The sequence below is a fragment of the Austrofundulus limnaeus genome, unplaced genomic scaffold, assembly GCF_001266775.1.
Source record: "Austrofundulus limnaeus strain Quisiro unplaced genomic scaffold, Austrofundulus_limnaeus-1.0 Scaffold1374, whole genome shotgun sequence".
NCBI lineage: Eukaryota > Metazoa > Chordata > Actinopteri > Cyprinodontiformes > Rivulidae > Austrofundulus > Austrofundulus limnaeus.
In genome coordinates, this window is record NW_013953776.1 from 1 (window position 1) to 13,602 (window position 13,602).

General features: G+C 42.5%; 1 protein-coding gene across 4 annotated transcripts in view; it reads left to right on the forward strand.

Moving 5' to 3' along the window:
* Positions 1-192: 192 nt before the first annotated feature.
* Positions 193-13,602, forward strand: part of orc4 (origin recognition complex, subunit 4) — a 17,416-nt gene continuing 4,006 nt past the window's right edge. Inside the window, exons 1-13 of one of the 4 annotated variants that reach the window (XM_014032109.1) lie at positions 1,024-1,238; positions 1,333-1,471; positions 3,467-3,535; positions 3,622-3,698; positions 7,919-8,009; positions 8,112-8,187; positions 8,276-8,361; positions 8,972-9,020; positions 9,121-9,272; positions 10,666-10,839; positions 11,172-11,258; positions 11,324-11,432; positions 11,507-11,602. In XM_014032109.1, the coding sequence (XP_013887563.1) occupies positions 1,198-1,238; positions 1,333-1,471; positions 3,467-3,535; positions 3,622-3,698; positions 7,919-8,009; positions 8,112-8,187; positions 8,276-8,361; positions 8,972-9,020; positions 9,121-9,272; positions 10,666-10,839; positions 11,172-11,258; positions 11,324-11,432; positions 11,507-11,602 (1,246 nt within the window). In that variant the 5' untranslated portion in view covers positions 1,024-1,197. Of the gene's footprint in view, positions 287-1,023; positions 1,239-1,332; positions 1,472-2,009; positions 2,226-3,466; positions 3,536-3,621; positions 3,699-7,918; positions 8,010-8,111; positions 8,188-8,275; positions 8,362-8,971; positions 9,021-9,120; positions 9,273-10,665; positions 10,840-11,171; positions 11,259-11,323; positions 11,433-11,506; positions 11,603-13,602 lie in introns of those variants that run through there. The other 3 variants (XM_014032107.1, XM_014032108.1, XM_014032106.1) reach the window with 3 other exon arrangements.

A 13,602-nucleotide genomic window follows, 5' to 3' on the forward strand; every position in this document is an offset into this window, starting at 1 on the left:
TAGTAGTAGTAGTAGTAGTAGTAGTAGTAGTAGTAGTAGTAGTAGTAGTAGTAGTAGTAGTAGTAGTGCTGTTACTATTTAATTTATAATTGAATTGAATGAATGTAATATGAAGTTTATTGAAATAATTTAAATCGACTGTTTCAACATGTTCTCTCCCACTTCACGCCCATTAGCCAATCAGGAGGGGAGATCGAGTCAAAGCCGGAAGTCGTCACTGCTAACCGTGCCGTATTCCCGCGAAGATCAATCTCACCTCAAACGAGAAGTCTTCTGGTAAACTACGGTAATATATCTTTATGTCGAGTGTGTTGATTGTTGTTGTTAGCAAACTACACAAATGATGTCGCTCGACTAAGAAATATACAGAGCGTGGATGATTTACTGCGAATCTGAGCCCCGGACACGAGCACACGTAATGTCGCCAAACTCCACGATTTCACGAAGACAAATTAGTCATTTTCTAGTCGTTGACTGGATTTTAGGCAATTTTCCATTTAATCTGCTAATAATTGTCGACAATAACATGTCGCTTTAAAATTCGGCGTAAAGAAAACTCTCCAAGGACTTTTATTTCTTACCGAAAACACTTCTGATAGTTCTGAGGCGTTTAATCACAGTGAATTTAGGACATTTTATCAGAATATTTTTGGTATTCTTGTCAGAATATGTGAGTAAACTAGGGTGATCCTATACCTGACCCTGTCAACGCGAGAAAGGGTGTTCGGCAGGGTGGAGTGTGATCTTCACTTTTAATTAATAGTTTTAGTGATGACTTGTCTGTCCAACTTAATGATGTAACAAGATAAAATGATTGTTACTGTCATTGCATATACTTTGTACAATAGTGGAAAGAAATCGTGGTGTAGTCCCAACCTGGTACACTGGCCACAAATAAAATATAAATGAATGATAAAAACCAAAATGAATAAATGAATAAACTACAACATAAGAAGATGGGATCACATCAGCATGCACAGAGTAGTGTTATTACCCTGCAGTAAAACCTGTTCCTCACTCTGTGCTCTCAGTCCTGAGTGTGTGTTGTCCCCTACCTTCCTGTGTGCCACGGTGCAGCTGGAGAGCCACACAGAAACAGTATGTAAGCACACACTCAGTGGAACAGAAGTGGAGGTCTGCATCAGGTCCACGTCTAGAAGCTTGAAGTCAGGCTCCCTCTCCACACACTCCTCACTGATGGAGAGTGGCTGCAGGTCGGACCTCCACCTCCCCCTGAGGTCAGTGATCAGCTCTTTGGTCTCAGAGGTGACGAGGACCAAATTATAATCTGCACACCAGTCTCTGAACCTCATACCTGCATGCTGTCATCAGCTATGAGCCCCACTATGGTGGTATCGTCGTGGACTTTGAAGATGACATCATCTGGGTGCGGGCTGACCCAGTTGTGTGTGTACAGCAGTGTTTCCCAAAGTTGAGGTCGGGACCCAAAGTGGGGTCCCAAAACATCAAGGTGGGGTCCTGAAAAGATTTTCTGAATTAATTACATTTTTGCCTTAGTTGTTACAAATGAGTGAGGTTAGTATATTTAAAATGGATAAATGTAGTATAGAAATATTGTTACTATGCCCTTGTTTTGTTGACCTGATACAAATGTTTATCATCCAAATATAGTTGGGGGCACAGGTCTCTGCTACTGTTATTTTGTGGGTCAAAAGCTGAAAAGTTTGGGAACCACTGCACTTTGGTTCCCAAAGTTGGGCTTGGGACCCAATTATGGGTCATGAATCACCTTGGATAATCTCCAGAAATCAATTTAAAGGGTAATAAAATAATTGCTGATGTAATATTTTCCCTATAATTATTACAAAAACACAAAATAAGTATAAATAAGTATTTATATTCATGTACAAGCTGTTTAGATTGACAAAAAAGCCTGTGTTTTTAGGGTTATAACAAAGTTCATGTACTCAGACCAGTAATATTTGGGGTCACAAGTTTTTGCCATGGATATTTTTTGGGTCAGAAGATAAAAAGTTTGGGAACCACTGGTGTACAGGATGTACAGCAGAGGACTCAGCACACACCCCTGTGGTGTGAGGAAGCTCGATATCAGTCAGTTTTCCTCTCAGTCTGTCTGGGAGTATTGTATTAAAAGCAGAGCTAAAGTGGATAAAGAGCAGCCCAGCATAGTGTCCCTGTTGTCCCAGGTGGTCCCTTGGAGCGCTGTGACGATGGCATCCTGTCGATCTGTTGGCTCAACTGAAGTGAGTCTGATGTAGATGTTGGGACAGTTTCTCAAAACACTTCCTTATCACAGGTGTCAGAGCAGCTGGTCTGGTTGGAGGTGCATGTAACCATTTGATGCTGATGACCTAGTTTTGTTAAGCCCGTACAGTTCTGGCCTACAAAAGCTCTTGAATATTTGTTATTTTGTTAGTTATGGAGCTGAGTTCAAGCTCAAGTATAATGCTCTAAAAGTCACATGATTATTGTAAAAACGAAGGAAGATCAGAAGCTGTGTTTTCCTGATCTCTGTCTTTGTGGACATTCTCTCCATGTGAGGTGAGCTCAGATATCCTGGACACGACCTCACTAGTAATCTCTCTGACAATAGAGACTTGTTTATACAGGACCTGGTCATCAGCTCAGATAGGCATGCATGTATGCATCCTTTTTTTAATTAGCAGAAGTAGTATTATGAGTTTTTTTTCCTGCTTTATTTTGACTATGGATCAGGCTTCTGTGTGTTTAATAAGCTTGAACTGAATTGAACTTGGGCAGCCACTTCATCTACATGTTTTAGCAGCTGAAAAGTTCAATAAAAGGAATATTAAGAGAGCTTTGCAGGTAGAGCGACATCTTGGTCAAAATATACCATAATATAGAACCGTGCATGTCTTCATTAAAGGTTATTCTATTTTTAAATGACAGTTACTGAGGTTAACAGTGTCTAGTTAACCCAAGTGACAATAGCTATCATTAAATTAAATGTACTCACTGCAATGTCATGAAGACTATTAAAAAAAAAGTCCAAGTGAGAAACAAACAAAATCTACATTGTTTTTATTTTCACATCATGTGTTCTCAATCACAAAATGATAAATCTGTGTCCAGATGTGTGTTTGTTTACCTCCAGAAACAGAAAAAGTGATTTAAAGTAGGTTTAAAGTAGAAGGTGACGTCCTTAGGTGAGAAGTCCAACAACTCTGATAAAGTGATGTGTGTTTACACTCAGTTTTGTTGAGTAGAGTATGCACATAAGTGTTTTGTTTGCATTGAGTGTGTACCTGCATTTCAGACTTCCATATTGCTACTGGAGTAAACCCTTTCAAAGTGAACTCTTTGATATAGTTCAGGATAATTGTTTTAAAGTTGGATTTCATGTTTTGCAATGAATAGTTTTAAAGTATCTAACAAATGGAACAAAAACAGACTTTGGTGATGTTGGATTTGTTGTTGAAGTGCTTTCATTGGACAAATGTCCTGTTTTTCACATGTCTTACAGTCCTGTCATATCATGAGTAAGAGAAAAGTCCAAAATGCACATCTGCCCATTGGAGAATGTATCTCTCAGGTTTGTGTACATGACTTTATTTTCTTACAGTTTATATTTATGATGTGAAAAGTTAAAGGCAATGATGCACTGTTTTTTGTTTTTAGGTTCATCAAACGTTAAGGGAGCGTTTTTGTCATCAGCGGCTCCCTGAGCGGCCTGAAGGAGTGGAAGCTCAACACAAGTTAGTGCTTTCTGTGTCACTTTGAGAAGAAATTATTTATTACATTAACATTACTTACTGGTCAAAGGTTTTAGAAAACCCTCATTTTTCCAGTTTTTTGCAAATCAAGCAGGTCAAATCTTGTGAACAGTTTAAAAGAGTACAAAGGGAGTGGTGAACTGCCAGAGGTTTAAAACAATGTAAGGTTACCCAAAACTGAGAGTCAAGATGTCTGTGAGTAGGTGTCCCGATCCGATATTGATATCGGATATCGGTCCGATATCAGCCAAAAAATGAGTATCGGATTTTATCGGCCTGAATAAAAAATGTCCGATAAAAGCGCTCCGATATTAGCAGTCCGTTCCAGCAGTTCACTGGCTCCGCTCCAGTGTTTCTATCCAGCAGCGCTTGGATCCAGCAGGTAGCGCTCACGTGATCACAACAACATGCTGCGCTAACAGGTTAGCAAGATTGTCGGCAGAACTTTCTGTTTTCATCAAAAACAGAGTTGCAGCTAAGTGTAAAGTTGTCACGCACAAGTTTTCCGAGGGGYAACACAGAACCGTGAACGTTTTAAACCGGAGCGACAACTACTCTCCACCCTGGCAGCAGATTTGCGGTTCGGCTCGGTTCGTTCAGCCTCGGTCCAGTGACCGCACACAGCCACGCTGTTTCAGAACCTCCTCTCTGGTCCGGTCGGTGGTTCTAAGCTGGCAGAAGCGAGGACAGCACGCTTGTTTTGACATCCCGTGGATTAGCTCTTGATGGACAGAAGAAAGGAGAGCGCAGCTTTGGTTTTGAAATATAAACGCGACATGATGAGAGCAGTGATAAAAACTGCTCCCTGCAGGAGAAAGAGGCTGATCTCCACATGATGCTAAGAAAATGCAGCAGTAAGAAAGGTAGCTATCAATTTAAATAACTGACTCATTCTTACTGTTTATTTTTGCTCTTGTTTGTAGAGTGATGTTTAATCTGTTTACACACTTGTTTGAGTGAAGATTAAGTGCAATGATCACGTTGTTTTAGTTACAGTCAATAAAATTGGAGCTGTGGGCTCTCAACTTTGAACAGACAATAATGTGAGGTTTTGTTTTGTTTTGTTCCCACCTTCAGTTTTTTCCACCATAAAGCAGCATCAGGCTGACAGGGAGTAAAAACAACAACTGAAATGATTTTGAATTGTTATTTTATACTTTAAAGAACATTTTGTTTTCATTATGTTTGATTTTTCAGGGTCTTCTAATTTATTTTATTAAATTGTATAATGTTCTTCAGTTTAAAATGTATGTGATCCATTGGTTAAAAATAAATGGGTCAGTTTTTCTCATACCTACTCTTTTTCACTGTTTGACCTGATCAAGACTTTTCTAAGATTTTACATTACAAAATAGGTAAAAGTGTGTGATTCGTACTGTTATGGTAATGGGTCAGTATCGGTATCGGTCAATATCGGTATCGGACAATTCTCAAAGTTTTAATATTGGTATCGTATCGGAAGTGAAAAAGCGGCATCGGGACATCCCTATCTGTGAGCCCAGTTTCCTTCACCGTCACAATCCACTCAGACAGGAAGAGGTGTGGCAGACTCAGAGCCACAACAGCATCAGAGGAAAGGCTTTTGAGAGTCCACAGTGTGTGACAGCAGCTCACAGCCTCACAATACAGCTTAATTGAGGTACAGAGGCAAGTCTGTTTTAACTGAAGAAAGGACTTAGAGCTGCAGGTTGAGTCGCAGCAAGAAAACCATCTCTAAGAGCTCAGAATAAGAAAGAAGCTCGCCTGGACCATGAAACACCAGTAATGGACCAGTGATAGTGCTGGGCAGTATACCATTTTGTACCGAATACCGGTTTTTATTTTTGTTATATGAATTTTTTGAATCCCGGACATTCCGGTTTAAATAGCGGAACGTTTCGTCATGGCCGCCAGTGAACTGTTGTTTCCCGGGGGACATTTTTCCTTGCTGCACCGCTATGTGCATTAGCATGTTAATGTTTGGAGCAGCTAGTTGCAGCAGCGGGTGGCGATTCCGCTGCTTATATTGACTGACGTTTAAAAAACATCCCGTTTTCACCATCGCTGAATGTAGTAAACACCTCTTCAGTGACGTGCACAGTTAGATTTAACGTGGTTAGTTAATATGGAGACGTTATGCTGATGGAGACTTAACGTGGTTCTATTGTGAAAAGCCTGCAGGAAGTAGTTCGTAGTGAAGTTGGAATTGACTGGTGTGCAAGGTGAGTCGTGCTGATAAGCTTTAATAAATAACATAAAACAATAAACCCGATCATAATCTTTTCTTAACCCTCCTTCATGACTGGACCAAAATGTGTGACTACTGTCTCCAACCACCAGTCAGAGAAGAACAGACACAGAGGAGGGAAACAGCGACACAGACAGAGGTACAGTAAAAAGAAAAAAAGTCAATAAGCAGGTTTGTACATTTTATTATCAGCTGAGCTGTGATGAAAAGAAAAATACCGTCAAATATGTGAAACCGGTGAAAATGTTGAAAATACCGTGATATAAAATTTTGATCATATCGCCCAGCTCTAACCAGTGAAGCCTGGAAGAAGGTGTTGGTGTGATGAATACAAAGCTGCAGTTCATCAGTACAGTTTCTCAGAGGGACAACTGATAAACATGGAGGAAGAAGTGTGATGCTGCGTTCACACCAAATGGGATTTCAGCTTCAAAATCACAGCCAACACTGAAGTTTGAAGCTTGCGCACTTTGAGGTCAGACGCAGGACAGCTCTTGAAGCGCTGCACGGCAACAGCCTCCCCGCCCCTCCCTCCTCTGTCGGGCTCTGTTTAATGTCGGACGAGGAAGTGGCTTTGCTTTATTTACAGAGAGCAAGAGCATGTCACGTTCATCAGATAATTAATTCATAATTAATTCACCAGATAATTCAGAGGAGAGGCTCACAGCTCGCTTTCAGGACTATTTTTCCAGTCTGATGAGTCGCTGCCACGCATTGGTGCAGATATCTCGTGACAGGACACCGACTGCAGGCACTCATTTCAGCTAAAGAGCTCCTCTCCATCTGTTTCAGGTTAGTGGACATCATTCAGTAAACTGTCCCGTCGGGAAATATGTCGCTACGTCACACAGTGGAGTCTCTCTGATTGGTTGACGCGGCGCGTCGAGCTGCAAAAGTTCAGATTTTCTAACTTCAGCGATTTGCACCTCAGCGTGTCGAACGCTCAGATCATTCAAATCGTTCAAATCGCGCTGCTCTAATCGCGCTTGAGGCGCTGCAGCACTTCCTGACGCTGATTGAAGCGCGTCCACCATAGACTTTGCATGTAAACCTGCTGCTCCTGATGCTGAAATCGCGTTTGGTGTGAACGCACCATAATGGTCTGGGGTTGTCCTGATGGATCCCGGGTTGGTTCTGCCACACCTCTTCCTGTCAGAGTTTCCAGCAGTTCCTGACTGCACTGTGATGGTGAAACAGAGCTTACAGACAGCTGGGCTTTCAGTTTGTTGTAGCATTTCACTTTTTTTTTAAACCTCTGGCAGTTCAGCTCTTATATTTGTACCCTTTCATGTGGTTGTGAAGGAGTGGTTAGGGGAGTCATCCTGTAACTGGTGGGTTGTTGGTTCGATCCATGATACCAGAGTCTGTCTGTATAATGTCTTGTGACATCAGTCTTAGTCGTCGTGTCCTTGAGCAAGACACTTCACCCGCCTTGCCTTTTGATGGAGGTCAGATAGTGGCGCCGGTGCATGGCAGCCCCGCCTCTGTCAGTGAGCCCCAGAGCAGCTGTGGCTACACTGTAGCTTACCACCATCAGTGTGTGAACTACCATTCAAGTTATTAACTGGACTTGAGCTGCTTAAATATCAAATTCAGAATTTTTGGAACAGCCTCGTTTTTAATTTTTTTTAACAATAATGTATGTATACTTGAAATGAGTTGATTTAAAAATTTAGATTTTTTTTTTCTGGTATAAACCCCTAAAATGTCAAATGGCTGATTTTAAATAGCAGCCAAAATCCCCATGTTGAACTCAGGCTACATCAGGTGACCCAGTTCAGTGGAACCTGGCCGACAGGACTGTTCCAGTTTGCAGCTGGTTTGGACTCGATCGAAAGCAGCACTCCAGAGCAGGAAGTGAAATCCACCTGCAATCCTGATGATTTCTTCTTATTAAGCAATGTTTTTCTTTTGTTGTTTTTTTTTTTCCTTGCTGGGAGTTTGGTGATCTTGAGTGTCCCCCGTGTCCCTGCAGGCACCTGGAGGAGCTGCTGAGACGGACGGCCGTCCACGGGGAGAGCAACTCCGTGCTAATCGTAGGACCCAGAGGAGCAGGGAAAACCACGGTGAGCTTCTGGTGAAAAACATAGATGTACTGAGGCCTTAAGTCCCGGGAGGGTCGTCACATCTGGTGTGTGTGTGTGTGTGTGTGTGTGTGTGTGTTGCAGCTGCTGAAGTGTGTGCTCAGGGAGTTGTCAAAAGAAAGCGAAGTGCAGAAGAACCTCCTGCAGGTTCATCTGAACGGTAATCAACAAACGGTTCAGGACCCACAGTTTGTACTCGGGAGGGTCCGGATGTTTGCTCAGTCTTTTCTCCCCCCTGTTTGCTGCAGGTCTGCTGCAGACGGATGACAGAATCGCCCTGAAAGAAATAACCAGACAGCTCCACCTGGAAAACGTTGTCGGCGACAAAGTGTTTGTGAGTATTCACTAGGGCTGCCACAAACTATTATTGTTATCGATTAATCACCGATTATTTTTTTGATTAGTCGACTAATTGGATCATACGTTAATTGAATACAAAACATACAGCTTATCGCGCCAGAATGCAGTGGCTATTATATAACCATGGTTAGATTTTAGCCATATGCTAACTAAAACTAACTGCTGTGTAAGGAGAGTTCTGCTCTGCAGATATTACACAGGTTTCTCTTTCATGTTCTTAAAATGATCCCACACTTTGAGCTCTGTTGTCAGGTAGCCATGATACCAGAGCCTGTCTGTATAATGTCTTGTGACGTCCACGGCCTACCCCAGTTACCACTACTGTGCATGTGTGTCAAGGACAGAAAGACAGATGTGGCAGTGGAAGGTGTCAAAGCAGTTTGGAGAGAAAAACAAAGTAAAGAACAAAATAAGAAAACGATTAATCGATTATTAAATTAGTCATCGATTATTTTAATAATCGATTAGTCGTCGACTAATCGACTAATCGTTGCAGCCCTAGTATTCACACAAGACTGTCATCAGTGGATTAATAATAATAAAAAAAAATAATAATAGAAACTGAAGTTTTTATTTAATTTCAGGGGAGCTTTGCAGAAAACTTGGCGTTCCTGTTGGATGCGTTGAAAAAAGGTTCAAATCCATTTTTATTTTTGGACATTTTGACCAAAGAATGGGTGGTTTTGAAACGATGTCACTTATCATGCGAGGTTGTGTTTCTGCTCTCGTCCAGGTGATCGCAGCAGCAGCCGCCCGGTGCTGTTCGTCCTGGATGAGTTTGATCTCTTCGCCCACCACAAGAACCAGACGCTGCTGTACAACCTGTTCGACGTGTCCCAGTCTGCCCAGGCGCCCGTCGCTGTGGTCGGCCTCACCTGCAGACTGGTGGGCACGCCACGCCACGCCGCCCACCCACCTGTCAGACCAGAGATAGATTCTGTCCCACTCAGAGTATAGGTCGTGGATGACTCTCAGCTACTACCACACAACATTTGACTGGGTTCCCACGAGTGCTTGAAATCTTTGAAAGTTTGTAAATTTGAAGAAAAAAATGATTTCAAGGCCCTGGAAAGTTTGTGAAAACAGCTCAAAATTTCACTTGTTCTTGAAAAGTCCTTGGATGTTTTTGGGGATGGAAGTTCTCTATTCACACGACTGATTTTCATCATCTGTAAAAAAAATAAATAAGTTTGTTGCAGTGGATAACTCAGGATTACAGTAAACTGTGGCTTTCAACAAATAACGTGAGTCATGGTCATAGTTTTAGCCAATCAGAGCAGAGTAGGGCGGGTCTTTCTTTCTGGTGAGAGCACCACAGCTCCTCCTGTCCTCACAGAGGGTCTGGACATTTTCACACCCCCTCCTCCCAAACTGAGCTGCTGAACCTCTAATATAATTACATGTCCATTAGGGGTGCAACGGTACAGGAAATTCACGATTCGGTTCGATACTTTAGTCTCACGGTTCGAAATTTTTTTCGAAACAAAACAGAGAAATGTCCATGCCCTTCTTAACTTGTAATTTATTTAAATTAATTATGACCATTTGTTTAACCTCCAAATACAGTTTTTAAATTAAATGTTGCTGAAACAGCAAGTTTCTCAGTGGACCTGTGCTCAAAAATGCAGCCTAGGTGGAGTAGTCGAACACAGATCCACTGATCCTTTAACACAGAYCATCTTCAGAAGACAAGCTGATAAAGTAAATTTAAAAATCTGTATTGTTCGATACAAGTGTGTACTGAACCTAAAGCACTGTTTGATACAGTTACGTGTATTGTTGCACCCCTAATGTCCATGTATTGTAGATATGAATGTAGGGTAAACATTTAATCCACTTTCTTTCATTGATTCTGACTCAACATCCATGTTGTTCAGTTTTTCATTGAATTTACATGATATTAAACCTGTTTATTGGTAACATTATGTGGTAGCAGGAGGTAACTGCCGTTGCGCTTGGCTCTTTAATTTGAGGAAATTGACACTGGAAAGTCCTTGAAAGGTCCTTGAATTTGATGAGCCCTGATTTGAGCACAGTATCTGTAAAAGAGACTGAATTATAACCATCTTGTCTTGGTTCATGTTAAACTGTATTGAGTGTAACAGTTAATCTGTTGGTGGGCCAGGGATTATTTCCTGGAAGTTAAATTCAAACAGAGACCTGTATACAACCATGACAAAAACATTATCTCCTGTTTTTTTGGTGAATAATTTAGCTGCTCCATCATCTGTCACAGAGTGAAACCTCAGGGCTGTACCTCCTGTCTCCTGCCATCCAGGATGTTCTGGAGCTGCTGGAGAAGCGGGTGAAGTCACGCTTTTCCCACCGTCAGATCCACCTGCTGAGCAGCCTGACTTTCCCCCAGTACGTGGACCGGGTCCGAGCCCACCTCAGCCTGCCGGACGACTTCCCCGACAGAAAGTTCGCTCAGGAGTGGAGCGCCAGCGTGAAGGTGAGTCCAACGGTTCCCCACAAACTCAACACGTTTTTTTTTTAGTTTTTCTTGACATTTGAACGATTAGATTAGATTAGATTAGAGAGACATTTATTGTCATTGTACAGAGCACAATAAAATTCCAGTTCAGAACTCCCATTCAGAAGAAGACAGAACATAACAGAGAACAGGTGCCCTGGGTCATGCAGCCACTGACCCCTGCACAGAGCAAGGATCATCTTCATGAAGACATCATGAGGAGGCGCTACCCTTAACAGAAAAACTAAAAACCACACAAGGATAGATGAGGAAAAAAACAAACAAAAAAACATCACATTATATCTTTTCAGACTCTCTGTGAGGACAAATCAGCGGTGGAGGTTCTGCAGAGACACTTCAACTCCAGTAAAGACTTCCGCTCTCTGCACATGCTGCTGGTAAGACGGTTCTGATCCGTACATTCTCTGAGGCAGAAACACGGCGCCAACCTAATCTTTCTTAGACGCTGTGCCTGAGTCGCGTCTCCGTGACCAAACCTGCCATCAGACCGGCCGACCTGCTGGACGCCAGTCGTCTTTGTTTGGCCGACACCAAGGCCAGCATGCTCCACGGTAAAAGGCTGGGGTGAGAATGTCCAGGTGTGTGCGGTCCAGTACCTGAGTCCGGTCTGTTGTACTCTGTGCAGGCCTGTCCATCTTGGAACTGTGCCTCATCATCGCCATGAAACACCTCAACGACGTCTACGGAGGAGAGCCGTTCAACCTGCAGATGGTTCACAACGGTAAGATTCCACTGTGCTGAAACAGGAACACGAGGTCCAGATGACCCAGTTCCAGTTAGTCCCATGTTTCATAACGTCAAGAGACAGGAGGGTCGTTAGTTTACTGCTTTTAGGAATCCTCTTTCTCTGTTATTCTTTTTTTCTGCAACCTAACTAAACTGCCACACACTGTTCTTTTATCACAGCTTTCACACATGGATGTTCCCACTTTTGTTTTATCAAGTTTTAACAAAGGTTTCCTATCATTAGTTTTAAATAGTCATAGCTAATTCTAATGCTAAATTGGTAATATTAATACTACTACTGCTAAAGCTAGAACTATTGCTAGTTCTACTACCACTGCTAATTTTACTAATCCTACTCATGATGCAGCTGCTTTTTAAATTCTATGACTTTATTAATTCTACTTAAATTAACACTAATGCTAAAACTGTTGATGCTAAATCTACAGCTGCTGATGCTAATTTTGCTTCCCAAAGCCTGACTTGTACAGCCGATCACATCTCGTGACCAAATTGTCTTAAGGTGGGAACATACTCGCTCCGACGCTGACGGGTCGACGCGCGGTCACGTGGTTGTTTGGCAGTCATTTTCGCACAGAACTTTCATAGTCCCTACGACACCCCCGCGCCGAATTCGGGAAACCCCTCTCCCTGAAACATACGTCACTGCATGGAGTTCCCCCGCAACAGCCGATAATGCAGAAAAAAAAGTCAGACTCGTCACTCACCCGACGTATTTATCCACATCTGTCCTGGTTAAAGCTCCACACTTTCAGATTCCTCTGTGCCTGATTATCTGTTATGTCTGTTTATCTCCATTCATGAGTTTTTCACGGTTTGACTATCTTTATAAAACTGATTCCTGGTCGGCTCGGGGAGCGAGTCGATTTTTTTTCCTTCTTTTTTTTGTTTTTTTACCGAGTGGTTGAAGTAAATGCAGCGCATGGCGCTGTCAGCACAAACATGCACGAGTTTTTCTCAGTTTGTCTATCTTTAAAACTGCTCAAAACAGTCTGCTCTAGTCAGAAGCGAGTTTTTGTTTTTTTTCTTCTGCTGTGTCTGTCCGAGCGCTTTCAGTTCAGACCAATCACACATTACCGTCGACAAGGGAGGGGGGTCAAAAAGTTCTGCCGGCAGGTTGTGCCAAAAGGGGCTGTCGACACGACGCTGCGAAGCCCGGTGACGTAATTTTTGTCATTAAACTGCGACAACCCGTGCTGATGTCAGCAGTTCCCAGGGAGTATGTTTCCAGCTTTAATCCTCATCCGTTAGCTCTCACTGACACCCTGTCGTGGACCCTGCTCCCAGTCAGTACTCTGTGTTGCAGGCTAATATGGTTTGCAGTCTGTGGTAGGTCACAACTGTGAACTTTGTGGGCGTGTTGGTTTATGTGGAGCAGCTTCTGCATTTCGCAGAAAATAGTCCGCTCCCAGAAGCCGGTTGTTAAATTAGCAAGATGGTTTCAAAGAGCAGCTCGTCTGGTCCTATTTAGAGATTGACCTGCTAAGACAGGGGTTCTCAAACCTTTTGGTTCTGGAGAGCCCTTGCAAGGATGAAAAAGTACCAGAAAGTCCCTCATAAACCCTGTTTTAAAATAATTTGCATAATTTTTATTAGTATTATTTCATTATTATTTTAACCCCTAAATTCAATGGGAATATTGTTTTTTGTTTGGTTTGTTTTAGTGCATCGTTCCCCATAAACATTTTCTGAAATAAAAAACAAATCAACAATTTATTGAAATTTTTGAGAACCCTCAAGATATGGCTTATGGATGCCTGGGGGTCCTGGGACCCCAGTTTGAGAACCTTCATGCTAATGGTGCGTTCACACCGAACGCGATTTCAGCGTCAGGAGCAGCAGGTTTACATTCAAAGTCTATGGTGGACGCGCTTCAAGCAATGTCGGGAAGTTCTGCGGCGCCTCAAGCGCGATTAGAGCAGCGCGATTTGAACGATTTGGACGATCTGAGCGTCGAACGCTCAGATCGTTCAAATC